The sequence below is a fragment of the Macaca fascicularis genome, chromosome 11, assembly GCF_037993035.2.
Source record: "Macaca fascicularis isolate 582-1 chromosome 11, T2T-MFA8v1.1".
Taxonomy (NCBI): domain Eukaryota; kingdom Metazoa; phylum Chordata; class Mammalia; order Primates; family Cercopithecidae; genus Macaca; species Macaca fascicularis.
In genome coordinates this window covers 15,758,222-15,785,882 of record NC_088385.1, presented here as the reverse complement: position 1 = coordinate 15,785,882, position 27,661 = coordinate 15,758,222, and the positions used below count along the sequence as shown (strand labels likewise).

Sequence of the window (27,661 nt, the reverse complement as noted above, 5' to 3'; positions counted from 1 at the left end):
CCACGCCCTCTGGCCCCTGCCTCTAGCCCCGCCTCTCGCCCCGCCGCCACCCGGCTCCGCCGCCCAGCCGCCCCGCCGCCCCGCAGCCTGTGGTCTCTGCCCGTGGTGCTCCGTCGCCCCCGCCACCTCACGTCCTCCCGTGTGTCGGGAGCGTCTCGGCTACACCATGTTGGGCATGATCAAGAACTCGCTGTTCGGAAGCGTAGAGACGTGGCCTTGGCAGGTCCTAAGCAAAGGGGACAAGGTAGGCCCTCAGGGCTGCCGAGGACCTGAAGGATTGCTGCGTCCCACCCCCACCCTCTTCGGGGCTGCAGCGGGTGCTGAGGGGCAGGTGGGGCAGGAATGTGCTATCGAAGGTTCGTTCTGGTGTCTGTCACGAGTGCGGCTCTCCACCGCCCAGCACTTGGACTGGGAAGAAAAGGAATGAGAGGTCCCCCTGCAGCCGGTGGTGGGAGGAGGGGGGTAGACAGGAGAATTGATCCAAGGAGAGAATCCCAACCTGGGGAGTTGGGCACTGCCTGTTGAATGCGTTCTTTCGTTTAAATATTCCAAACATTCCGAACAGTTTGATTTGTTGAGAGACACTCGGTTGCAGAAATGAATGTGGCAAGAAACTCCCAAGTACTAGAGTACTGAGGACAGTAGCCCCCTTTATCCGCGGTTTCAGTTACCCGTGGTCAGCTGCTGTCCATAACTATTAAATGGAAAATTCCAGAAATACAAAAGTCCAGAGTTTTAAGTTTCCGGCCATTCTGCATAGCAGGATGAAATCTTGATTCCTGGGACCGGAATGCCCCTTTGTTCAAGGTCAGCCTCCTATCTCTAGTACCCGCCCTTAGTCACTTAGTAGCTAGCTTGGTGATCGGATCGACTGTGGCGGTATTCAAGTAACCCTTATTTTACTTAGTAATGGCCCCAAAGTGCAAGCTTAGCAATCCTGGCGTATTGTTATAACTGCTGTATTTTATTATTGTTGTTCATCTCTTACTGTGCCTAATTGATAGATTAAACATTATCATAGGTATGTATGTATAGGAAAAAACATAGTAGATACGGGGTTTAGTTCTGTCAACAGTTTCAGGTATCCACTGGGGGGTTTGGAAGGTATCTGCTGTAGATAAGGGGGACTACTGTGTAAAAGAACAAGACCTGTGCAGAATAGAAATAAATGCGCTAGGCAGGGAGCACAGGGGTGGTCAATTCTCCGGGGGGGGGGGGGGGCTATGATGGGGCCTTCAGTGGAGTGTCCTGAGCTAGGCCTCAGGGATGTGTAGGAGTGCACACAACAGAGAAGAGCATGCACAAAGGCCCAGAGCTGTACCATTGCTTTTGGCCAAACAGATCCGCTGGAGTTGGGTACCTAGAATACAGAATGAGTGAGGAGAGCATAACTGCTGTCTTCCCCCAAATTTATATCAGTGCTAACATGGGCTAACTGGACTGCACCCCTGAAAACAAGGAGAGTGCTGCTAGATTATAATCTCCTGGTAGACAGGTAGTTTGAACAGTGCAGCTGTATACAGAGCTCCCAATACGATGCCTCATTTGTGAAAGGACTGTATTGCCTGGGGGCCAAGTTCTGATACCTAGTACAATGATCTTCATATCACGAAAGTCCTCAATTAGACTCTAATCTGAACTCTTTGAGCAACCAAAGACCTTTCACCTGTTCTTATCTCTGTTTCCCCAACTCTATGTAGAATGAACAGTTTAGCCCTGATCAGAGGTCCCACATTTGAATACCTGCAGCAGCCAGGCAGGTAATGGAAATGGATGGCCCTAGCTGTTTTAGGCTATAAGGCATGGTGGGGACTGAGGCAAATCAGAGAGTGAACTCAGGTCCCCATCTATAGAGGGCAGTTCCAGCCCCTTGTTGCTATGCAGTGATATGATATGAAACATTGTTGCCAAATTCTTAAGGAAAACCATGTATCCAAATTCTTATGCGAAATCACCCAATTTAAAATTAATTCAACGACAACTATTTTTTGAGTGCTATGTGCCAGGCACTCTTCTAGGCAACAGGATAAAAGAGTAAAACCAGCAAAAGTCTCTGCCCCCATGGAACTTATGTTTTATTGGCTAATGAAGAAATAAAATGTATCATGGATCAGATAGTGATCAGTGCTGTGAAGAAAAGCAAGCAGGGAAGGGGAGTGAGGAATAGGGAGTGTTAGGAGTGAGGCTTTGGTTTTGAGTAGGGCAACTGACATAGTTGTGCATAGGCTGGACACAAAGGCAATAAGGATGCCAGTTATTAATATCAGTCCTGCTCTAAACATCCAAAGAACCCACCCAAGCCAACACAGAGCTGTCTATCCACCTCCCTGGGCAATGAAAAAGGCACCTGGTAAGGTCTACAGCATCACTGGCCTCCCCATCAGGTAGTTGCCCTACTCAAAACCACAGCCTTTCTCCTAACAGCCCTGATGAAGGTTCGTGTGGTTCTAACACTTTAAGAATCCACGTGTTCTTGCTTTTTGTCATGGAATGGGACTCACTTTGTCTTTTTGAGTTGATGATGATGGTCCACACAGGCGGAGAGTCTGGACTGGTTCGTAGCCTGTGCCCTCAGATTCCTTCCTCACCCGTTCCCTGCTCTGCTATCTCCCTGTGGAGTGGAAGCTGACCCATTTGCCCTGTTTGCCAGGTCAAATGTCAGCTGGCGCCCAGCTACGTTTGCTCAGTGGGAGTCACTACTGGGAGATAAGAGGGGAGAAACCAGAGTATTTCTTCTTCTTCTCTACCCCATCAGAGCCGTACTACTAGGACCTTCTCTGTGGCTTCGGCTTCGGCTACACAGGCCACCACGGTTCTAGCTCCTACCCAGTAACCTAGGTATCTGAACTTAGGTAACAGGTAATCCTCCCTCTATGTCTCCTAGGGTGCTTACTAACCTCTAGGTTGCCTGTCTGTGCCCTGCTGGCATCTCAGTCCCTCTGTTATCTATGTAACCAATTCCTTGCATTGAGGTGCCTCTGCTCTAAATACTCTGGTAGTTTCTGTTTCCTGTTTGACTCTTATTGATACAACGTCACCTGCCATTAATTTGGGGCCTCTGGGATAAGGAGAACTCCCTAATAAGCATCTTCTCTCAGCGTTTGATGGGAATATGGGGCCATATGCGATATTGGTACGAGATTAAAGCAAATCATTTAACCCAAATGAACTTCAGTTTCTGCAGCTGTAAAATGGGTATAAAAATATCTTTTCCATCTATTTCCAGAGTTACTATAAATATTAATTTCTTTAAAACCATGAAGACATTTTGTAAAGTAGTATACACATTCTACAAATATAGTAATAGCATTGTATCAGTGCTCATCTCAGCTTCATTCTTTCTAGCTGTGTGGTCACAGGCCAACTTAGCCCCTCTGAAGCTAATTGTGGGAGAAAATAATAGTTCATATCTTAGTAGATTATTCTGAAGTCAAATGAGATAACCACTTGTGAAACTGTTCAATACTAGTACTTGGTTGGAGATGGAAATGGTTAGCTTCCCCCTAGTTTTACGGTAAAGTGTGGGTAAGTTACTCAATATCCCCTGTGAGCCCTTGAATTCCTCAACTCTAAGATGAGAATAACAATGCCAATGGAAAATTAATTAATTATGCATAGATACTTGTAAATCTTTTTTTTTTTTTTTTTTTTTGAGACGGAGTCTCGCTCTGTCACCCAGGCTGGAGTGCAGTGGCCGGATCTCAGCTCACTGCAAGCTCCGCCTCCCGGGTTTACACCATTCTCCTGCCTCAGCCTCCCGAGTAGCTGGGACTACAGGCACCTGCCACCACGCCTGGCTAGTTTTTTGCATTTTTTAGTACAGAGGGGGTTTCACCGTGTTAGCCAGGATGGTCTCGATCTCCTGACCTCGTGATCCGCCCGTCTCGGCCTCCCAAAGTGCTGGGATTACAGGCTTGAGCCACAGCACCCGGCCTGTAAATCTTTTTTTTTAAATATACAAACTTAAGGGTATTATTTTTGAAGAGAACCTCTCCCTGAAATTATCTTTTATCCTGGAAACAGCCTGGGTCAGAAACTATTGTCCACTCTTCTGGGCAAATGATGGCATACCATGTTCCCCATATAGCATGGGCTTCAGGCTCACCAGATGTTCAGGACTGATTCCAAGTACTTGGCAGGAAGGCTAGTACTGCTGCAGACCTTATCAGGTGCCTTCTTAACTGCTCAAGGAGGGAGAAGGATAGACAGCTCTCTGTGTTAGATTGGGTGGGCCTTTGGATGCTCAGAGCAGGACTGATATTAATAACTGACATCCTTATCAGATTTGTGTCTGGCCTGTGCACACAGGTTAGGACCTGATAGCCTGACTTTGAGTCCTGGCTCCACTATTCACCCACTGCAGTTTGGGCATGTTACTTAACCTCTTGTTCCCCAGTTTCATCTGAAAATGAAGATTAAAGCACTAACTTCTTTACAGGGTTATTGGAGAAATTGAATGAATGAATCCATGTAAAGCATTTAAAATAACACCAGACAAATAGAAAGTACTCTGTCAGGTTAATTATTGTGATCAGTATTTTCTTGTAATGAGAAAGCAGGCTTCCAGCATTAGCATGTATACCGACTACATGAAGTGGGAAGAACTGACCTTTCAAAGGACTTGCAAATCCCATAGCCAGAGGCATTCTTGTTAGACCTTTGTCTGGGACTTGAACTTGACCAAGGTTCCCATTGAATGTTGAAAATTGATTTTTGTAGCCGCAGGCCAAAATTTCTATCTAGGAACTGATTGGGAGCAGAGACTAATGGAGATGGTGTGAAGGAGGGCTATTATTGTGTTCCATGTCACAAGCAAATGCACTAAAGATGTTAAATTTTAAGAATCAAGACTGTGTTAACTTAGCTGCCTTATTCTCTACAGCAGTAGAGAATTCTAGTTAAATAAATTTAAATAGAGCTCCCTGGAGAACTAGAATAGTTTTACAATTCCATCTCAAGCCTGAATTTTCACAGTGGTCCCGTGGTTCAAATGAGTGATTATGGATACAGATGCTATGAAAACAAGTGGTCCCTGCACTGGAACTGGTTTAATACATTGTGGCCCAGCTTTTCTCCAGGAGATCCTATTAGACGAGGTCCTCATCTCTCTGCCCACCTATTTTGGCTCTTGTATTCCTTGTCGTTAGAGTAAAACTAGGTTTTACTCTGCATCTCTCCTTTCTCACAAATATTTGTAGAGTGGCTACAATATGCAAGACGTGGTACATCTAGGTACAGAGAGATAGAATGGTGAACAAGAGAAACAGTCCTGACCCTGTGGGGCTTATGGGTGGGAGTTTAACACATCATTTAATTGTAATGACAAGAAGGATTGTGTTATGAAAGTACAGGGTGGGTAAGAACATCACAGGGAACCTATTTTAAGTCAGGATCCTCTCTGAGGAAATAACTTTTAGGTTGGAGCCTGTTAGATGAATAGGGAGGTACCAGGCAAAGGCAGGAGGAGAATGCTCCAGGGAGAGGGAGCAGCAGACACAGAGGCCCTGGGGTGGAAATGACCGTGGCATCAAAGGAAACAGCAGAAAGCTGCAGAACAGGTGCTGTGAGTGTGGCTGGCAAAGTGGGTACAAGCTCAGTGGTGTCTGCGTCATCAAGGGCAGGTTAAGAACTTGGTGAATGAATGCCTTTAGGCAGGGGATTAATTAACACAGATTGGTGTAGAGTGCCCTATGTATGCTCTCTGGACAATCCCAACCTCATTCACTGCTCTAGTCTCCCCTTATGTTGATGACTGCCAGATTTACACCTCTATGCCAGTGCCTTGCTGAGTTCCAGAGCTGTATGTGCAACGGCCCAATGGACAGTTTGCTCATCTGTATCAGGAGGAGGTGAACTGATGGACACACAAGACCCCTTCCAGCTCTAGAGTTATCTGACGTTAGGGGTTCCTAGAAAGGAGAGATCACTCAGGAGAAGGAGGTGGTCCTTAAGAAGTCCTTAAGGTCCTTAAGGCTTTAAGAAGCCTTAAAGGATGATAGGTGTATCATGGGGGACTTGGCTCTCCGAGTCGAGCTGGAGTACTTTCTTGGCAGCCTTTCTTTCCTTGCTGTGGACTTTCTACCTGGAGAACAGGCCGAGAGCCCGGGGGACTCATGCCATTTTATAGATCTCTTTTCTGCTGCAGAGACCCTCCATTCAAGACCCAGACATACTTGCAAAATCCTATGTTTTGTAACATAGGATTTTGGTCACAAATGTCAGTTGAACGAATGTAGGGTAGATGAACTGGCTTGCTATCAAATCACCATCACTGGACTAATGGTTACAAAATCCAACTCCCACGAGAGCGTCTGAGTTCTTCTGAGATCTGGACCCTGCCAGAACACCTTTCTTGTGTCCTGCTGGACAGTCTTTGCTCCAGCCACAACTATTTGTACTATTTGTACCCACAGCCATCATACTGTTCTTGACCTCTCCTCATTTACTCCTGGGGTACCCACTGCCTGGAATCTCCTCCCCCAAATGATCAGAGCATTTACCGCCTTGTGCAATAATTTGTGTAATTTTCCTCACCACCCTCCTGAGTATCCCTATCATATTCATCTCCAAATCTGTAGCACCTGGCAAAGGTTTTCGATCATGTTTATTCCATGAATCAATGAAGTCATGACTGGACGTCCAGTTGGGTGATCTGTAACCACCTCAAAGTCAGCTTGACCTCCCCAAACATGTTATCACATGCACCCATGCCCCTTAAACTAACCTAAGTAGTCCTTTCCTGTGTTCCCATACTGCCCTGGCACTCCTCACCCCCTAAAAATGTCATCAGATGATAACCTTCTGTTTTCCTGGCATCTTCCCTTATTAGGCCATGCCGATCCTGATATCAGGAACCAAGACTTTCATGTCTGTCTTATAGCACCTGGAACAATGTTCAGCACATAGTAGATGCTCAGCAGTTGTTGGTTAAATGAATAAAAGAAGAAAAGAAAGACGAAAGGAAAGAGCCAGTTAGCTCTTTCTCCAGTGAGATCTTGTCTTTGGTTTTCCCATTTGTAAAAGAAGTAACTGCCTAAAATGACTTCTGATACCTCTGTTCTGAATTTGACACGGGCATACAACTGTCCGCCCACAGTATCTAACACAGTGGCTAAAGAGAGAGGTTACAGACTAGGCAACATTGCAAGACCCCGTCTGAAAGACAGAGAGAGAGGAAAAGAAAAAAAAAAAGCAAAGACACTTTGGGAGGCTGATGTAGGCGGGTCACTTGAGCTCAGGAGTTTGAGACCAGCTTGGGCAACATGGTGAAACCCCTGTCTCTACAAAAGAAGACAGAAAAAAAATACAAAAAAATTAGCTGGGCATGGTGGCACACACCTGTAATCCCAGCTATTCAGGAGGATGAGGTGGGAGGATCACATGAGCCCAGGAGGTTGAAGCTACAATGAGCCAAGATTGTGCCACTGCACTCCAGCCTGAGCAACCATGAGACCATGTAAGAGGGAGGGAGGGAGGGAGGGAGGAAGGGAAGGAAGGAAGGAAGGAAAGAAGGAAGGAAGGAAGGAAGGAAGGAAGGAAGGAAGGAAGGAAGGAAGGAAGGAAGGAAGGAAGGAAGGAAGGAAGGAAGGAAGGAGAGAGAGAAAGAGAAAGAAAGAAAAAAGAAAGAAAGAAAAAGAAAGAGAAAGAAAGAAAAGAGAAAGAAAAAAAGAAGGAGGATAAAGAAAAGAAAGAGAGGTTTAAATGCTCACTTCACCCCCCATAGCTATGGAGAAACTTGCAGTGAATATGAGACTAAAGTACACTGGAGTTTGGCAACTGGAATTTTTGTTTCAGTTTCACCATGCGGTAGTTACGTCACTTGGAGCAACTTAGTCTCTCTCTGGTTCTTCATTTTCTCCTTGATAAAATTAGTTAGATTAGGTAAACTTTAAAACCAGTTTAGGTTCTGAACTTCTGTGATTCACAGGATAGTGTTTCTGGAATTTGAAACATTACAAGTGCCAAGAGTAGGTGTGTACTCAAATGAAAGGGGATTCTGGAATTCTCTGTTGCAACAGAAAGAGCAAAACATCCTAAGTTTACTTAACAGTTTGCTACTGAAGGCTCTTTGGAAGTGTCAGATTCACCAGATGGAGGGCTTCACAGCAGCCTCAGAATGATTCGGCACGGTGCCCCAAAGTCAAGGCTGACTTGCTGCCTCATGATTCCTGGTCTGGCGCAATTTCCTCTACCCCATGTGAAGTGGGGGTTAAGTAGGAACTTGGCACTCAGGGTTAAAATTACAATATTAAGGCCGGGCGCAGTGGCTCACACCTGTAATCCCAGCACTTTGGGAGGCGAGGGTGGACAGAACACCTGGGATCAGGAGTTTGAGACCAATCTGCCCAACGTGGCAAACCCCATCTCTACTGAAAATACAAAAATTAGCTGGGAGTGGTGGCGCGTGCCTGTAGTCTCAGCTACATAGGAGACTGAGACAGAAGAATTGCTTGAACCTGGGAGGCAGAGGTTGCAGTTAGCAGAGATCACACCACTGCACTCCAGCCCGGGTGACAGAGTGAGACTCTGTCTCAAAAATAAAAGAAATATTCAATATGCTCATTGAGACTACACTTGCCACTCACAGCCCTACACTCCTGCCTTCCTCCAGAGACACCTTCTGTCCCCCCGGGAGTCACACCCTCTTCCATAGTTGAGAATCGTCAGTCTAGGATATTATATGGAAACCTATTTGACCAATCTAGGGCAGCCAGGTTCCCTACCACATGTCTGTTTTTCATAATCATTATTAGGAGAGACAGCACCTTAATCAAATAAATATCTGTTGCACTTCTAACATGTAAAGCTTTGTGGTATAGTTTCTGCCCATAAAGGCTTTATTGCAGATTGTTAAAACTATAGTAATGGTTCATTACCAGATGGTAAAATTAACATAGACCAACTTTTCTTCTTCTAATGGAATAGAATAAAATTCACTCCAGTAGAGTAGAAGAGAAGAAAACAGGATAGGGGGAAGGAACAACAACAACAACAAAAAGAACCAGGATGCATCTCATCCATAAGGGTAAAGCATTACTTTGTGAAACTTTATTTTAACTATGTGTATGTTCATGATAAGACAGCCTGTAAAAAATGCTTTCCTTCTTGTGGATTGTAATTTTTTTTCAAAGATTGAAGAACACTTCCTTACAGTATGTCCAGGAATACAAAATTAAATTATATGAGCGATCACGTGGCAAGGAGCAGGAGGTGCGCTGAAGGAGAACTGTGGAGGTCCATAATGAGTCTAAACACCAGGGAAAGGATTGTCCAAGGACAGGGCCTCAATGCAGAAAGTGGTGATGCGGAGATGAAAGAAGGATTTACGTGAAAGGAGACAATGGAGCTGAGCACTAAGCGGATTGGGAGGCTGTGATTTAGTGAGACAAGAGTTTGGGAGAGGATATGCTGTGTCTGGGAGCGCGGTGTGAACAGAACTACAGTCACCCCTTCCTGTCTGTGGGTTCTGGATCCACGGATTCAACCAACCACAGATGGAAAATATTTTTTTTTTTAATGGCAATACAGAAATAAAAAATACATAAATCAACAGTAGAGGCCAGGCGTGGTGTAACTGCCTATTGAGTTCACCTTGCCTGCTGCCTAGATAGAACAACTTATCAAGACAGGAGAATTGTAATGGAGAAAGAGTAATTCATGCAGAGCCAGCTCTGCGGGAAACTGGAGTTTTGTTATTACTCAAATCAGTCTCCCTGAGCATTCGGGGGTGAGATTTTTTTAAAGATAATTTGGCAGGTAGGGGCTTGGGGAGTGGAGAGTGCTGATTGGTCAGGTTGGAGATGGAATCATGGGGGAGTCGATGTTAGGTTTTCTTGCTGTCTTCTGTTCCTCGGTGCAATGGCAGAACTGGCTGGGCCAGATTACTGGTCTGAGTGGTGTCAGCTGATCCATGGAGTGCAGAGTCTGGAAAATATCTCAAACACTGATCTTAGATTTTACAATAGTGATGTTATCCCCAGGAGCAATTTGAGGAGGTTGAGATTCTTGGAGCCAGAGGCTGCATGACCTCTAAATTGTAATTTCTAATCTTGTAGCTAATTTGTTAGTCCTGCAAAGTCAGACTGGACCCCAGGCAAGAAGGGGGTCTTATTGGGAAAGGCTGTTACCAATTTTCTTTCAGAGTCAAATCATGAACTGAATTCCTTCCCACAGTTAGTTCGGCCTATGCCCAGGAATCCCACAAGGACAGCTTAAGGGTTAGAAACAAGATAGAGTCAGTGAAGTCTGATTTCTTTTACTGTCATAATTTCCTCACTTAAAATTTTGCAAAGGCGGTTTCCATTGTGGCCCATGCCTATAATCCCAACACTGGGAAGCCAAGACAGGAGGATTGCTTGAGCCCAGGAGTTTGAGACCAGCCTGGACAACATAGGGAGACTCTACCAAAAAAAAAATTTTTTTTAATTAGCAGGGCATGGTGGTATGCACATGTTGTCCCACTTACTCAGGAGGCCAAAGTAGGAGGATTGCTTGAGCTCAGGAGGTCGAGGCTAGTGAGCCACAATCATAGCACTGCACACCAGCCTGGGTGACAGAGCGAAACACTGTCTCAAAAATAAATAAATAAATAAATAAATAAAAGATATATGTGTGTGTGTTTGTGTGTGTATACACAGAATAGCAACTATTTGTTTGGGTTTTATATTGTATTAAGTGTTGTAAGTAATGTAGAGATGATTTAAAGTATATAGGAGGATGTGTGTGGGTTATATGCAAAATACTGTACCATTTTTTATCAGGGACTTGAGCATCCATGGATTTTGGTATCCATAGAGGTCCTGGATCCAATCCCCCAAAGATGCCAAGGGACAACTGAACTCTGATTCTTCTTGAATTGCAGTCCTCCTACTAGAATGAACCTAATCTTGGGGGCTTCACAGTTTTGTTGGATTGTGGTCGTTGTATTTTTTGTTTCCTCCCTTCTAAGTTTTTCTTTTTTTATTTTTTTCTGGATCTCCTATTTGTTTATCTTCCAACCTATTTACTGAATTTTTCTTCTCTGTTACCAGATTTTTAATTTCTGAGAGCTCTTTTGCTCTCTGAGTGTTCCATTTTTGTAGCATTCTGGTTTTCAGGATGCAATATCTTCTCTTATCTCCCCAAGAATATCAAGTATAAGATTTTCCTGCTTTGAATGTTTTCTTTACAAGAATCCCAGAACCTGTTTCTCACAGCTCTTCATACTCAGGCCTGTCCCTTCTGCTCTATGGCCATACCCACAAAGGAAAGATTTTCAGCCTTCTGTTACTGCTTCTAGAGACATCGCAAGTTGCTACTTTGTAACTCTTAAACACTGTGCCTTCTCTCTCTCTAGGAAGAAGTCTCCTATGAAGAAAGGGCCTGTGAAGGAGGCAAATTTGCCACAGTAGAAGTGACAGATAAGCCTGTGGATGAGGCTCTACGGGAAGCAATGCCCAAGGTCGCAAAGTATGCGGGGGGCACCAATGACAAGGGTGAGTACCCCTGCAGGACGTGGCTCTGGTCTTAGGGGCCAGCTTTGCAAGGTCTCACTTCATCAGTGGTAAACACAAGTGAGGGGCTACAAGGCACCTGTAGCGACCTGTTGCAGCGACCCGCGAACCTCCTGCACTATGTGAACAAGCAGTTTATTGCAGGAATCTGGGGCAACAACTCTGGTATCAGCCCAGCCTGTCCCTCAGTTGAAGGCATCCCTGCTCAATATCTCTGAGTTCCTGCTTCACTCCCAGGTGTGGGACCATATGCTCTATTTTTTTTTTAATCTTGCAGTGCTTATTTTGTCTTTGGATTGGTTGACTAGGTGACGTGTGCCCACAGTAAGCTGAGCTACAGCACAAGGCAAGGCCAGCATCAGGCTGGAGATCCCCAGAGTCAGCCCCTGGTAGCTCAGATTCTGCTGGGTCCTGAGGCTCAGTGAGCAGGGGGGTTCCAGACCCTGTCTGGCACATGAAGGGTCTGAGAATTCTTAGCCTATCCCGCTCTTAAAAACTTGGCAGTTCATGCTGGCCACCTCTCTACTTTTAAAATGATAAGCCTGAAGTCTCATGAAAGGTATACCTGTTAGATGTAAACCATATTTTAAAATGAGTTTGACTCGTAAGAAGCCCTCTAATTTGGGTAGCACTTTGGAATCACTGCAAGACAAAAATGGGCCAGAAAGCAAGGGGAAAAAAGAGATGTTGTGTTTAATTTTTAGGATATTTCTCAAGCTGATAATTTAAAGAGCTAAAAACATGTATTAGCCTTAATAACATTTACTAGAAGCTGCCCTATTAAGTAGCCATTCTTTTATTCCTTTACTTACTTAATAAAAATGCTTTAAAAAAAAATTTTACCAGGACTAAAGTAATCAGGTTTTGGAAGATATGTTAACCTGTAGGAGGTCAGGAAGAAATCTCTTCCTTCTTAATACTGTCTTAACATTTTTTTAGATGAAAATATGTATAAGAATTATGAAACTCGGCCGGGCGTGGTGGCTCAAGCCTGTAATCCCAGCACTTTGGGAGGCCGAGACGGGTGGATCACGAGGTCAGGAGATCGAGACCATCCTGGCTAACACGGTGAAACCCCATCTCTACTAAAAAATACAAAAAACTAGCCGGGCGAGGTGGCAGGCGCCTGTAGTCCCAGCTACTCGGGAGGCTGAGGCAGGAGAATGGCGTGAACCCGGAAGGCGGAGCTTGAAGTGAGCCAAGATCCGGCCACTGCACTCCAGCCTGGGTGACAGAGCGAGACTCCGTCTCAAAAAAAAAAAAAAAAAAAAAAAAAGAATTATGAAACTCACTAAAGAAAACCTTGAAAATAACAAAACAGTATTCCCTAATTCCCCCGTTCAATACAATCAATGTTGTCTTTTGAATATATTTTTTAGGGCTTTTTAATGTAATCTTAGTGTTCCTACAATTACGTATCCTGCTTCTGTTAGTTATTATTTCATAATTATTTTCCACTAGTGCCAAAGAGTCTTCTTAAGCATAATTCCTAGCTATGTTACACGGCATCATGTGTCTGTAATTCACATAGACATATTCCTGTTCTGAACTGAATTTATCATTCTGCTGTCATGAATATCTTATTACCTATAGCCTTTTCCATATTTTAGATTGATATTTTAAATAGGCAGTAATTAAATACTGGCTAGGCATGGTGGCTCACACCTGTAATCCCAGCACTTTGGGAGGCCAAGATGAGTAAATCACTTGAGGTCAGGAGTTTAAGACCAGCCTGGCCAACATGGCAAAACCCCATCTCTACTAAAAGTACAAAAATAAGCTGGGCATGGTGGTGTGCACCTGTAATCCTAGCTACTCGGAAGGCTGAGGCACAAGAATCGCTTGAACCCAGGAACCCAGGAACCCAGGAGGCAGAGTTTGCAGTAAGCCGAGATCACACCACTCCACTCCAGCCTGGGCAACAGAGCAAGACTCTATCAGAAGAAAGAAAGAAAGAGAGAGAGAGAGACTGATAATCTACAGTCTTGCTATATATTGCCAAATCATTTTTTAGAGTTGTACCACTATACTCCTACCAACAGCGTATACAAATAACAGATGTTCATGTATTTCTATGTATTTTTAACACTTGAAATGTTCATTGTTAATTTCAAGAACAAAAAATACCGCCTTGAAAGACGAATGGAACTAATGTGTCTTCCACAGCCCTGAGCAAGCTCTGTCTCTGATCCCTGCCTCACTCTGTGTTTTTGTGTTTTCAGGAATTGGGATGGGGATGACAGTCCCTATTTCCTTTGCCGTGTTCCCCAATGAAGATGGCTCTCTGCAGAAGAAATTAAAAGTCTGGTTCCGGATTCCAAACCAATTTCAAAGCGACCCGCCAGCTCCCAGTGACAAAAGCGTTAAGATTGAGGAACGGGAAGGCATCACTGTCTATTCCATGTAAGGAGATGATCCTTCGGGCATCCATGGGTGGCGCTTGATTCCCATACCACTCCTTACATCCCCTCTAGCAAGCATTCGCATCAAATTTTTATGGTTGCTGAATTAATTTAAGTAGGAAATGCTGAATCCTAACAGTTTCTCATTTTAATTTCTTCAGGCTGCAGCACACACACATTTGCATTTTATCAGAATAAATGCCTTGGCCAGTTGCCAAATTCATGGATAGAGCTTAAGCCTTGTTTAAGTTTACAGTGAATGTCTACATTAGCCATAGCAGGGTTCTAGGAGACTCAGCAAATATCTTAAGTCAAGCCGCGGTCTGGATTCGTGGACACATGGGAAGCATAAAGGGCTGAGGAATACCTGATTTCTACCCCACACTCCCTTTAATGCCAGAGAGCAGGGAATATTTGCCAGAGCTGGGCTGCCACCCTCCTTGTTGTTCCTGGGCAGTAGTCCTTTGAGCAGAGCACACATCTATTCTCTTGTCATCCTGGTCCTGTTTCCAGGACTTCATGTGGGGTCATTTTCCGTTGACTATAGAGAATAGCAGGTGCAAATGGTTGCTAGTTTCTGTCCCTCGAGCTCCAACCTGCTCTCAGAAACCAAGTCTCTTCTAGATCATTGATGACTCCTCACGTTTGTTAAAATCCTCCCATGTGACAGGCACCAAACCAGGCTCAGGGGAAGACCAGGATCTTCACCAGAAGTAACCATAGGTGGTTTGGCTCTGCTCGGGAGCAACCTCCTGAAAAATTCATATACATATAATCTTGCACTGTACTGAGTATTGGTCCACTTTCAGGGACCTCCAAACTTGGCTGCCCTGCTGCAACGCTGCACCTGATGGTGGGACCATTTTCCCTGGAGCTGTGTGAATGTTCTGAGAATGTGAGCTTCACTGCTGTGTGCAGTCCTAGGCCAGGTGACTGCAGGGCCCCCCAGAGGACAGTGAATGTAATGCAGCTGGGAGCTGGCACCAGAGCCTCAGCTCCTGTGCTTGTCCTGCAGTCCTCATTCGGACTTCCCAGCTTCCCTTCAGAGGGTGTGAAGAAAGCAAATTAACTTAACATTATCTTTTCCTAGGGTAGAGAAGTACGTAGGGTGCAGCATTGAAGGAAGCACTCACTCTCACAGCTGTCCAAGTGCAGGATGGGGACTGAGATTGAGCGCCTCCTTAAATCTTGTGCCCTGGGTTAGATGTCTGCTTGTCTTTTCCATTCTGTTTCCTGTGTTTGGGAAACAGCAGGTATAATATAATGAACTTATATTTTGTTTGAATTCCAGCACTACTGCTTACTAGCAGGATGATGCTTGGGAAGTTACTCAGCCGCTTTAAGACTTAGCTTTTGCATTTGTTAAGTGCTGATAATATAACCTCCTATATATGATGTGTGTGTGTGTGTGTGTGTGTGCATGTAATGTAACCTTATAGGATTATTGTTAAATATCTTTCATTATTTACTAAGATACTATTTATATGTTACCTAATGTTTATGACCTGAAGCAGGTTTTGGCAATTACCCCTTCTGTCTGTTCATTCTTATTTCATAAGGAATGAGACAGACATGATTGAATCAGTTCACGTTAAGACTTCAAGCAGATGGGGCTAGTTTCTGATCATTTGTTTTACGAGACCTGGGTAATGAGTGGATACATATTGTTTTCTTTTGTCTTTAACTGTTTAGTATGGGAATTTTCAAACTTATAGAAAGGTAGAAGTGTATAAGATCATGAAACCGTATGTGCCCATCCCCCTACCAACAGCAGTGATCAACTCAAGGCCAATTCCATGTCCTGTGTATCTTCACAGCATTCACCCAGCCCTACCCTGGATTATTTTTAGGCAAATTCCAGACATTATATTATTTCATTCATAAATATTTCAGGTAACTACTAAAGTTTTTTTTAAAATATAATCACAATACCTTATTTTTTCTGAAATTTTAATAGTAATTCATGAATTTGTAATATAAAATATTCAGTGCTCGGATTTCCCCTATATCTTATTTGTTTTTGTTTTTGTTTTAGTTTTTTTTTTTTTTTTTTTTTTTTTTTTTTGAGACAGAGTCTCACTCTGTCACCCAGGCTGGAGTGCAGTGGTATGATCTCGGCTCACTGCAACCTCTGCCTCCCAGGTTCAAACAATTCTTGTGCCTCAGCCTCTCGGGTAGCTGGGACTACAGGCATGTGCCACCATGCCTGGCTGATTTTTTGTGTTTTTAGTAGAGACAGGGTTTCACCATGTTGGCCAGGCTGGTCTCGAACTCCTGACCTCAGTTGATCCACCCACCTCGGCCTCCCAAAGTGCTGGGATTACAGGCGTGAGCCACCGCACCCAGCCTGCTTTTTTTTTTCTTTTTTTAGACAGAGTCTTTCTCTGTTGCCCAGGCTGGAGTGCAGTGGTGCGATCTCGATCTCGGCTCACTGCAACCTCTGCTGCCTGGGTTCAAGCGATTCTCCTGCCTCAGCCTCCCAAGTAGCTGGGATTATAGGCACCTGCCACTGCGCCTGACTAATTTTTGTAGTTTTTTAGTAGAGACGGGGTTTCACCATCTTGGCCAGGCTGGTCTTGAACTCCTGACCTTGTGATCCACCTCCCTTGGCCTCCCACAGTGCTGAGATTACAGGCGTGAGCCACCACGCCCGGCCATCATTTGTTTTAATATTTTGTTAGAATCTGGATCCAAGTCAGATCTTGCAGTACTTTTTTGTTGTTTGTTGTTAAGAGACAAGGCCTTGCTCTGTTGTCCAGGCTGGAGTGCGGTGCTGTGATCATAGCTCACTGCAGCCTCGAACTCCTGGACTCAGGTAATCCTCCCACCTCAGCCTCCCAAGTAGCTGGTACTACAGTTGCACACAACCACACCTGGCTGATGGTACATTTTTAAGCTTTTATTAATCTGTGAATTTCTTTACCAACACACCTTTACATTCTTCCTTTCCATCTGTGGATCATTTGTCCTATTATTATGTGTACTGGATTTTGCTGATTGTATTTCTGTGACATTTTACCACATCCCTCAAGCTCTGTATTGCCTGTAAATTAGTAGTTGAAACTAAAGGCTGGATCAGATTCAAGTTTTTGAAGTTTTGGTGAGAATATTTCCTAGGTAGTGGTGTTTACTTCCTTCAGGGGCCCACAGTTTCTGATTATCCCTGATTGAGTCATGTTGGTGACCATAGTTCATCATTGCCTAGATGTCTTGTTCCATTAGAGGCCATACAATGATAATGTTCTCTGTTTTTCCTTCTTCTTTTATTACCTGAAATATTTTGGTAAAGAGAAACTTCCCCTCATTTACTATTTGGCTTCCTTTATTTCGTATAGAAAAAGCCAGATACATGCTTGCTTGATACCTTCCCTTTATTTACCAGTTTTCAGAATGATAATTTCATTCTGTAACATCCTCAAGGTGAGGTGGTCTCCATCTTTGTTTTTTGAGTGTAATTATAAAGGTATGAATTTAAACATATTTGATATGTTTCAGTTTGTTGCAGTTATTATTCTTATTGATGCTCTAATTGCCCCACTGTTGGCCAGTGGGAGCCTCTTCAATTTGGTTTCTTGGTCCTTTTGACACAACTCTAGTAGCCTTTGATGGCTCCCTGGCTTTCTGTTATGAGATGTTTTGAGCACATCTTAGCATTTCTTGCCCCAGAGCTGGAATTAGCCATTTCTCTAAGGAATGCTGGTTTCTTATGGTGGGAAGGGGTATCTATTTAAAGGGTACTATCAAAGGCAGGTCGGTGACCATTTCCTTTTAATTCTCTGAAATCTAAACAGATGAAAGTGCCAAATGCGGTGTCCAGCCTGGCTCCATGGAATTTTTAACATGGAGTTCTCACACAGCATATGGTCATTCCTCAACTCGCCACTTGATGTCACTGCATAGTCAAATGAGCATTCAAAAGTACCCTGCAGTGATTTGTGTTATTTCTGATTCTGTTGAAAGCAATGTTAATGAGATGGTGGAAGGCAAATGTACTACTTCAAATGCAAAAGTACTCTATCAAATAATGCAGTGAGTGCATTCAATGACAAAATTAATTCTAAAATGAAAGCCTGGCATCCTTCATTCAGTCTTCCTTCTTTATGAACTTGTGAAGAGATGTTTACAAAGGAATTATACATTTATTAGCATTGTTAATTACTGGAGCTTTTAGATGAATAGAATGCTGTGAAAAAAAATAGCACTATCAGAATATGTTTAGTATTCACAAGAGGCAATAGAATTATCCTCACACTTAGACCAGCCGCAACACTTCAGACTACTGTCCTTTCTCTATGCACTTAGGTTAGAGTTTGGCCTTTTCAGCTCATTTCAACACCGGGTTCTCAATAGGGACCAACAGCAGGAGAAATTTGATGGTCTTAATGAAACTTTCAGGGTTTAAATGAAATGTCTAGATATAAAGGAAAAAGTTGGAAACCAGGAGTTTATTTTCAGGGTAACCTATGCTCCAACCCAGTTCATCACTCAGTGGTCGTAGGACCTTTGGTGTATTGCCAGCCTCACTGCACCTCAGTTTCCTCATCTGTAAGATGGGCATGAGTACCTAGCTTTTATAGTGTTGTGAAGATAAAATGAGATACTATCTGTAAATACCTACTCAATCCTAGACATGAGGTAGACACTCAGTAAATGTTAGCCTATTCTCCTCCTAACTTCACCTCCCTTTGAGAATTTGATCAAGTTTTATTAGAATTAACAATAAAAAAGTCAAAGTTACTGCAGATACACTTGTGTTAGAACCTCAACAACTCCAATAATTATGAGTTTTATAACTTGCAGCAAGTTGTTTAATCTTTCTGAGCCTCAGTTTTCTCATCTATAAAATAAGATTTGTAAGGCATGATTGTGAAGGCCAGTTTCATTGTGCATTTGAAAGAACTTTGTCAGCTGTCAGCACCTAGGCTGCTGATGTCACTTTTCCCTCTAAATAACCGGGCCCCAATGGAGGCCATTGGCAGCTTGGGAAGTTCAGCCTAGAGAAAGAGAAATTTGGAAGAAAGAGCTCAACTGCTAAACCCTTAGGGGGTTCCCATGTTACCACTTAGGAGATTTACAGACCAGTGTTTGCCCATGTTCCTAGACAATTCAACCCTGTTTGTAACCACAGGAAGTTGGGGCCAAGGGTTTTCAGTCTTAGCACCCTTGCTTTGCCCCCTCACTTCGATTAAAAGGGGACTTGCTCAGCCCCCTGTGCTTTTCTGTCCCTTTATCCAGCTTTATTTTGCTTTGCTTCACTTATAATCAATTGCATTATATATCTCTATCTACTCATTTATTTATCGCCCTCTCCCCACTAGAATGCAAGCTTCCCAAGGGTAGGGCCTTTGGCTAGAATATAACAAGTATTCAGGCCAGGCGCGGTGGCTCAAGCCTGTAATCCCAGCACTTTGGGAGGCCGAGACAGGTGGATCACGAGGTCAGGAGATCGAGACCATCCTGGCTAACACGGTGAAACCCCGTCTCTACTAAAAAATACAAAAAACTAGCCAGATGAGTTGGCGGGCGCCTGTAATCCCAGCTACTCGGGAGGCTGAGGCAGGAGAATGGCATAAACCCGGGAGGTGGAGCTTGCAGTGAGCCGAGATTCGGCCACTGCACTCCAGCCCGGGCGACAGAGCGAGACTCCGTCTCAAAAAAAAAAAAAAAAAAAAAACAAGTATTCAATAAGAAGTTGGTGAATTGGCCATCACGGTGGCTCACATCTGTAATTCTAGTACTTTGGGAGGACAACGCAGGTGGATCACCTGAGCTCAGGATTTTGAGACCAGCCTGGGCAACATAATGAGACCCCATCTCTAAATAAAAAACAAAAACAAGTTGGTGAATGGATACATGAACAAAAGAGCTTCATCCTTGCCTCTCCTGTGCTTCTGTCTCTCTGCTCTCTCCCATAAAGATCTTGGTCCCCATCATAGCTTCAGTTGTCACCAGTATGTTGGTAACTCTCCAGCCTGACCTCTGTCTGTCTCCCCTGAATGTCTTGTCATCCCATCAGACTCAGCGTGGAGCCTGAGACAATGTGGTTTACCCACTCATTCATTCCTTCATTCGAAAGATAGTGGATTCCTTCTTCACTTACTCTGTACCAGGAACTATTTTAAGTGTCTAACAGTAAAATGGATGTCATGAAGTAATGTCTTTGCCCCTGGAAGAATTCAAGTGCCATCTGGATAGACGGGTGACACTTATGCCATGTGACATTTGCACTAGGTGGGAAGTTTGGTTCAATTTGACAAACATTTATTAAGTATCTCTAATATTTAAGCCACTTCACCTCTAAAAGCCTTGCCGATGATAAGATTCTGTGTCTCAGCCTAACTAATCACCATTTTCTCTCCCCCTACAGCTTTCAGTTATCCCGTAAGTCTTTTATAAACTCCCACCAGGCAGGGGCTTCAGGCTGTTTCTCTGTGGATGATGCCCGGGTCAACACGTCTCGTGCTGCCTTCTCTCCCAAGCACCAGCCTTATATTTCCAGCTCCCAGGAGGCATCACCACGTAATCCTCCTCAAGAATCTCCCAAATCAGCATGTCCAAAACACAACGCAGATTTCCACGCAAAATCAGATCCCTTTCTGTGTTCTCTTAGTGATGGTCCCCTCCCTCCTCCTACCCACGCTGTTCCAATGTCATTCGGACCCCTTCACTTCTACATCTAATTATTGGCTCATCCTGGTCAGCTCCCAGCTGTCCCTTCCTTCCCTTGCATCTACACAGGTCTTCATCATCTCTTGCCTGAATGATGGCCATGGCATTGACTCCCAGCTCTCCCATTTCTGACCCTTCTAAAGTGTCCTTTTATCACCACCTGCCTAAGGCACAGGACTGATCACGTCGCCTGTCTTTGCTCAGAAACTGAGCCTCCCCAGAGGCTGCTCAGCTCTGGCTGGGGGCCTCAGGCCCATCCAACCAGACATTGGGGTTTGAACAAAAACCCAGTTAGTAATGAGATGCTTCATTTCCACTAGGAGAGGGTGGGTCAACTTTGGGTCCCAAATGTTTGACCAGGCAGTAAAGCCTAGTCAAAATGCCCTATGATGGCACTGACTACCCTCCACACACAACACCACTCCCATGTCGACCTGATCTCAGAGCGTTCCACCCGCCCCCACCCAACATGACTCCCACCCCGGACACAACATCTACTTCCAGACCTTTGCTCATACGTCCCCAGCTCCTCTCAACCCTCCCCAGCCTCTGTTTGTTGGAAGTTCTGTGAGGACAGAAGGTTGTCATATTGTTCATTGCCAGCATCAAGAAGAGATACTCTATTTCCAAACAAGGTCACATACACAAAAAAGGTAGAGATGCTCAATAAATGCTTAATATCACCTCTTTCTTAATACCTTCCCTTCGTGTTCTAAGTCAGAACCCGTCATTCGCTATTCCTCATCCCCAGAACATTCTGGATGTACCTTCCACCTTCATTCCAGCATTTCCCTCCAGCCAGCGTAATCCTTCTGTGTGTTTCTCTCCCGACCACCACACTTCGAGCTCTCGAGGGTGGAAAGACGTCTTATCATCCTTACAGCTCTTATGGTATCTGGCTTGCATTTTGTGCTCGGTGATGTTCAACTCAATAAGCAGGGGTCTAGCCTGGCTGAATAAAATGCTTATTGTGTGAAGCCTGTCTTCCTGTTGCAGCGAGACTGTCAGTTCCTGCTCTGACACTTCTTTTGCATAGCACAGGGCTGCATGCACAGCAGACCGTACACCAGTGTGTGTTGATCCATTGATTGTTAAAGTTTCGAAGTTGAGTGGTCAAGCTCAGAGTCATTCTTCCTCCCTGCATGCCTGCACCAGACACTCCCTGAAAGATAATGCGTTATGATTTTTTGCTTCCTTGGACGCAAGCCCCACTTCCCTCCACTAGCCCTCGCTATTGCCTGTGTCATCTTTCCCCTTTCTAACTCTTCCAGACCTTTTGAGTCAGCTCCTTTTGTGTTTCTGGAATCAGGAGTGTGTGTATGTTTGAGATTCCTCAGTTCCCATGGTAACCAAATGCTTTATTCAGAATACTGAGCTCTGACATTGGGTGAGATAAAGCACTGCCCTGGAGGAGAGCTTCTTTCAAGATGAGGCATTTATAGATAGAGACATATTCACAGGCTTACAAAAATAATGTATAGACTTCACGTTTATTTCTTTTAGGGGCTCAAAGCATTTTATGAGCATTTCTTAACTCACCTTCAAGCGCACGCACTGTTACTGTGCTCCATGTCCAGATTGGAAACTGAGGCAGGAACCAATGAGGCAAAGTGTCTACGAATACAGGCAGAGTCAGCCAGAGCTAGGCTCCCTTCATACACCAGGGGGTTCCTGGTAGGTTTGGTTTCTGGCTTGTTCGTGTGGTTCTGTGATGGGAGTCAGTGTGGTTGGTTAAATTAGCAGAGAGGAGAACTCATGTATCTGTTCCCGTAGCCCACCCAGTTGGTTTGTTTTCCAGTAAAAGGATTCTACAATGAAGCAATAGGGAAAATTTTATCTGCATTACCAGCATTTCAGTCTGCCTGGGAATAAATATAAAGAATTGAGGGTTTTCCCAGAGTGAATAGGAATCCCTGAATGATGACATTCTCCATCTCACTCTCTGCGGGTTTCCTTCTGCTTCTCAGCCCCTTCTCATTGTCCTTTGCCCTGTCCTCTTTCTCCACCCACCACTTAGATATTAGGATTCTAAGGAGCAAGCTTCTGGCCTGCTGTTTGCACAACGTCTCTACCACATGTCGCTTCTTACCATGATTATAGCCAGTACCTACTTGCTGGGCACTCCCAAGTTTCTGTCACTAGATCCTTCTCCTTCCCAAATCAGTATCTCTGACTCCAGTTCTGTCCCAAGCCTAAGGAGGTTTTTACATGGTCAGACACATATTTAGATAATAATTTTTGCATGAATGTATTTCACAGAGGGACCTTAATATTCATATGCCCCCCAAACTAAATCATGAACACCCCTACAGCTGCCCTTCCTGCCTAATGTTACTCTTCGGCCTTTAATCCCTATTCTGGTTAGCGACATCTTTTTCTACCCAGAGGCTTAACTGGAAGCCCTGGAGAATCCTCTCTTCCTTCCTGTCTCTTACCTCCCTCTACATACAGGTACCTCTCAAATCTGCCTTTCTCGCACCTTCATCATCTCGCACTTGGCTGTTCCTGGGCTCCAGTGGCCCCACATCTCTCAACCCCTTGCCATTTCCCCTGTCCCTCCACTGCTACCAGAGGGATCCTTCCAAAACACAATTGGATCATGCCAATCCTCTGCTTTAAAACCCTTTCCAGGACGGGCGTGGTGGCTCATGCCTGTAATCCCAGCACTTTAGGAGGCTGAGGAGGGTGGATCACCTGAGGTCAGGAGTTCGAGACCAGCCTGGCCAACATGGTGAAACCCCTTCTATACTAAAAATACAAAACTTAGCTGGGCATGTGCCTGTAGTCCCAGCTAGTCAGTAAGCTAAGGCAGGAAAATCACTTGAACCTCGGAGGAAGCGGTTGCAATAAGCCAAGATCGCGCCACTGCACTCCAGCCTAGGTAACAAAGCGAGACTCTGTCTCAAAAAAAACCCTTTCATAGGTATAGCTGTGCATCTAGGATCCGGTTCAAACTCTTTAGCATGTCTTTCAAGGCCTTTGCATCTGGCTGCAGTGGATCCACTTCTCCTGTTTGAGTTCCCACCACTGTCCCCTTAGTGTGTGCTCAGATGTTGATTATGTAAATGAGTGAGCGAGACTTACGTAAACACTTCACTCACTATGTCCTAAGTGCTGTCGTCTTTAGCTCTGTCAGGCTGAAGACATCATTTTTATTGTTTAGCCCCGAATTGTTCATTTAACCAAGGGGTCTGATATGTTCAGGCACTATGTTAGGTGTTCAGCATACATCAGTGGCCAAAAAATGATAAAAATCCCTGCCGTGGTGAAGCCTATATTCTAGCAGAGGACATAAAACATAAACAATAAACTGAATGAGTATATTATATAGTATGTTAAAAGGTGATAAGCGCCGTTAAAAAAAGAAAGAAAAAGTAAAACATAGGAAGAAGATTGGGATGGGGTTAGGGAATGGGGTTACAAGGTTACAAAACATTTTAAGAGTAGGCCTAATTGAGAAAGTGAGAATTGTTCATTGAGCCAGTTCATAATATTACTTTGTTATTTTTTTAGTGGTATTTTTTGTTTTTATTTTGTTTTGGAGACAGGGTCTCACTATGTTGTCCAGGCTGGAATGCAGTGGCTATTCACAGATGTGATCAGAGCACACTGCAGCCTCAACTCCTAGCCTCAATCAGTGCTCCTGCCTCAGCCTCCCAAGTAGCTGGGACCACAGGCATGCATCGCAACACTTGGCTACATGATATTTCTTCTTCTTTTTTTTTTTTTTTTGTGGAGACAGAGTCTCACTCTGTCGCCCAGGCTGGAGTGCAGTGGCGTGATCTTGGCTCACTACAAGCTCCACCTCCTGGGTTCACGCCATTCTCCTGCCTCAGCCTCCCGAGTAGCTGGAACTACAGGCGCCTGCCACCACGCCAGGCTAATTTTTTTGTATTTTTTAGTAGAGATGGGATCTCACCATGTTAGCCAGGATGGTCTTGATCTCCTGATCTCATGATCCTCCCACCTCAGCCTCCCAAAGTACTGGGATTACAGGCATGAGCCACCGCGCCCGGCTGTGATATTTCTTTAGATTACCATCATGTCCCTCACCCTGGAGTCAGGAAAAGTCTGTTCTGAGCAAATTGCCAAGTAACAATAATAGCTACTGTTTGTTGTGAGCTTACTATGTGACAGGCTCGGCAATGAGCAGTTTGCACAGTCTTTTCTCCTTTAATCTTTACAGTAGCCTTCGAAGACTGATGTTATCACTATCCCTATTTTACCAGCGAAAAACCTGAAGATTTGAGAAATTAAAGAATTAGCTTAAGACCTAGAAAGGGCAGAGCTAGGATTTGAGCACACATTAGCCGTTTTGCCTCTAACTGATGAAGGAAGACGTTTGAGGACCACTCCTTTGGAGCTTTCCAAAATCAGTACTTAAAGAGCCAACATTGTCCCTTTACCTAGAGAACAATTCAGTGTCACAGCCCAAGTAGGGGCTGCAGAGAGCACTCAACACCTGCTTCTACCTCCAGCACCTGTTTCATTTCAGACAAATGGTTCTCAATCTAAAGACATAGTTCATAAAATCTCCAGTGTCTTTTATTGCCTGAAAAAAGTCTTTCCTGAATGTTCATCGTCTGTCTACTAATCCAGTTTCCTCTCATTTGAACTTCAATGAAGCTAGAGCCCAACTTTCTTCATCTCCCTTATTATCTCTTCAATATACTTGAAGAACCAAGCCTCTGCTATTCAAAATTGGTCTCAGTTTCATCCATGTTCAGTAGCTGTTGTCTAGACATTAGAACAACCAATCCATTACAGACAACATCCTGGGTGTTCACATCAGTGACCCTGCAGTCAACATGCTGAATGCTTGTCCAGCATGACCAACCACTTGTAAAAGAGCAAAGCATGATTCAGAGGACTCCACCAAAAATAATGCATTATTTGGCCTAATCTTGGCCTGGTACAAATTCAGACTTTTGAGTCATACAGCTCATTAGAAATTGGGATGTACTTGACTCTAATAAAAATTTTAGTGCAACCCAGATTTAGAGTGGTATATTTAGGGTAGGCTACAAGACGAATTTTGGGACAGAAGCAGATGACGTAAGGGAGAGAATAATAATCTTGAAAAGAAAGACTTTATTGCTTCTCTGTCCCCAATTTCTGCCATCAAAAGAAATGCCAGATTTAGGAACAGTCTCTTTCCTTACTAGAAAAAGAAGGCTTTCATGATTTGAGCAGAAGAAAGGATTTATGAGAAGTGATTTCTTTATTTGGGGCATGTTTAAAGCTTGTGTGGGGCCCTTCCAAGTCTTCCTTGGGTCTTTGCCTTTGTTAGCTCTGAGTTTTTTGTTTTTTGTTTTTTGTTTTGACACAGGGTCTTGTGTTGCCCAGGCTAGCCTAGCTCTGTTTTTGAATGAAGCTGCTACAAGTCACTGCTGTGATGAATTCAATCACTAGAGCTGCTCTGCTGTGGAAGGGGCGTTAGCTACCATACTCCCATACTCATTGCTGCAGCTCTGCCCTAAGTCCCCTGTAGTCTTCCTCCTTCACATGGTGGTGACAGAGCAGCAGAAAAGAGGTGCAACCGGGCAGTAGAGGGAGCCAGAGAAAACGGTGAAGGCTTGGCCTTTGGGAAAGCAAACCTACTGTCCCCTTGGGATATTTCAAGAAAGAAAGGGAGGCTCACATTTGTACTCGGCTACTGTGTTTCAGGCCCCATATCAGAGTTTTTCACGTCCATTACTGCATTTAACACTCATACCTTTGGAGGAAAAAGAAAATTTATCTCCTTTTACAGATGAGGAAACTGAGGCTCAGAGAGGTAAAATCAACCCATCTAGGAAGTAGTGACTCAGTCCCCAGTCTTACCACTCTAGCATGCTTGTCATAATAAGCGTGGTGAGTGACTTCTTTTTTCTAAAGATTGCCCCTCTCTCAGAGGTCATGTCCTTTCTTAACCAGTCCTTGCTCTTGAACCCCCAGGCAGTTTGGTGGTTATGCCAAGGAAGCAGACTACGTAGCACAAGCCACCCGACTGCGTGCTGCCCTGGAGGGCACAGCCACCTACCAGGGGGACATCTACTTCTGCACCGGTTATGACCCTCCCATGAAGCCCTATGGACGGCGCAATGAGATCTGGCTGTTGAAGACATGAGTGACCCACTGAGCCAAGAACTTCCTGGAAGCGTGCCTCTGTGTCTCCTTCCTCGGGGGGCAGGAGGGGACAGTACTTCCCAAGTTCCAACTGCAAGTCCAACTTAACCAACTTTCCTTCAAAGTCAGTTACTGCCAATTTTCTGAAAAAAGCATGTTCCATATACTAAGTCTCTTTTCTCACGGTGGGAAATAGTACAGCCAAGATAGGCAGCATCCTTCTCATTGATTTAGAAAATTCTGCGGTAGACCAGAAAAATCCTGGCAGCTTTTCTCCAGCCATCTGGGTCACTAAAAACTGATTTTCTAAAATTATTGAATTTGTATTTTGTTATTAAGGGGGAAATGTGATTTGTGCCTTTCATCTGTGATTCCTATAAGAGCTTTGTCTTCAGAAAAACTAAAAATAAAAGGCATTGACTTAAACAGCTGAGACAAATCATAAGTGTAATTATTTCCAAGGTTCTACAGTCCTGAAGGTAATATAGGTGTGAGTACTATTGATGGTGTTTACCATTGCAGGAACCCTATATTTAGAGCTCCCAAGTCCTTCAGAATATAAACTCGAAGATCCCAGGACACACACCATCCCTAAACTAGACATTTCCCATGACAGTTATGTATCACTCTGTGATTAGAAGTTGAGGATTATGTTTGCAACTGTGGTCTGCAGAGAGTTCCAGGAGTCACAAGAGCAGACTGAGAAGAAAAATCATTGCACTGTGGTGCACAGACAATCCTGGAGACACGATATCTGCCGGAAGGATTGGTTCAGGAGGATGAGATGAGAAGCAGCTGGGGTCCAGTTTAATTAACTGAAGAGGATAGGAATGAAAGAAACAGTGCAGTTTGGCCTGCAGAGAAGGACACAGATGCAAGACTGTGAGCAGGAAGCGGGATGCAGCTGAGCTGGAGCAGAGCCCGTGCATGAGCAGGGGAGGATGAAGCTCTCAGTGGGCCCAGGGCATGTAGAAGGTACTCTGATCCTCA

General features: G+C 44.3%; 1 protein-coding gene across 1 annotated transcript; it reads left to right on the top strand.

Moving 5' to 3' along the window:
* Window positions 1-48: 48 nt before the first annotated feature.
* Window positions 49-27,097, top strand: HEBP1 (heme binding protein 1). Its single transcript, XM_005570194.5, has 4 exons — window positions 49-244; window positions 11,336-11,474; window positions 13,715-13,895; window positions 26,501-27,097. Exons 1-4 carry the CDS (start codon window positions 167-169, stop codon window positions 26,670-26,672), a joined length of 570 nt encoding a protein of 189 aa, XP_005570251.1. The 5' UTR covers window positions 49-166; the 3' UTR covers window positions 26,673-27,097.
* The last annotated feature ends 564 nt before the right edge of the window (window positions 27,098-27,661 follow it).

Bases quoted from the DNA above. Each gene is read 5' to 3' on its own strand.
- HEBP1 (XM_005570194.5), top strand. From the start codon at position 167: ATGTTGGGCATGATCAAGAACTCGCTGTTCGGAAGCGTAGAGACGTGG. The intron at 245-11,335 runs GTAGGCCCTCAG...CTCTCTCTCTAG, and splicing joins TCCTAAGCAAAGGGGACAAG to GAAGAAGTCTCCTATGAAGA. The intron at 11,475-13,714 runs GTGAGTACCCCT...TTGTGTTTTCAG, and splicing joins GGGGGGCACCAATGACAAGG to GAATTGGGATGGGGATGACA.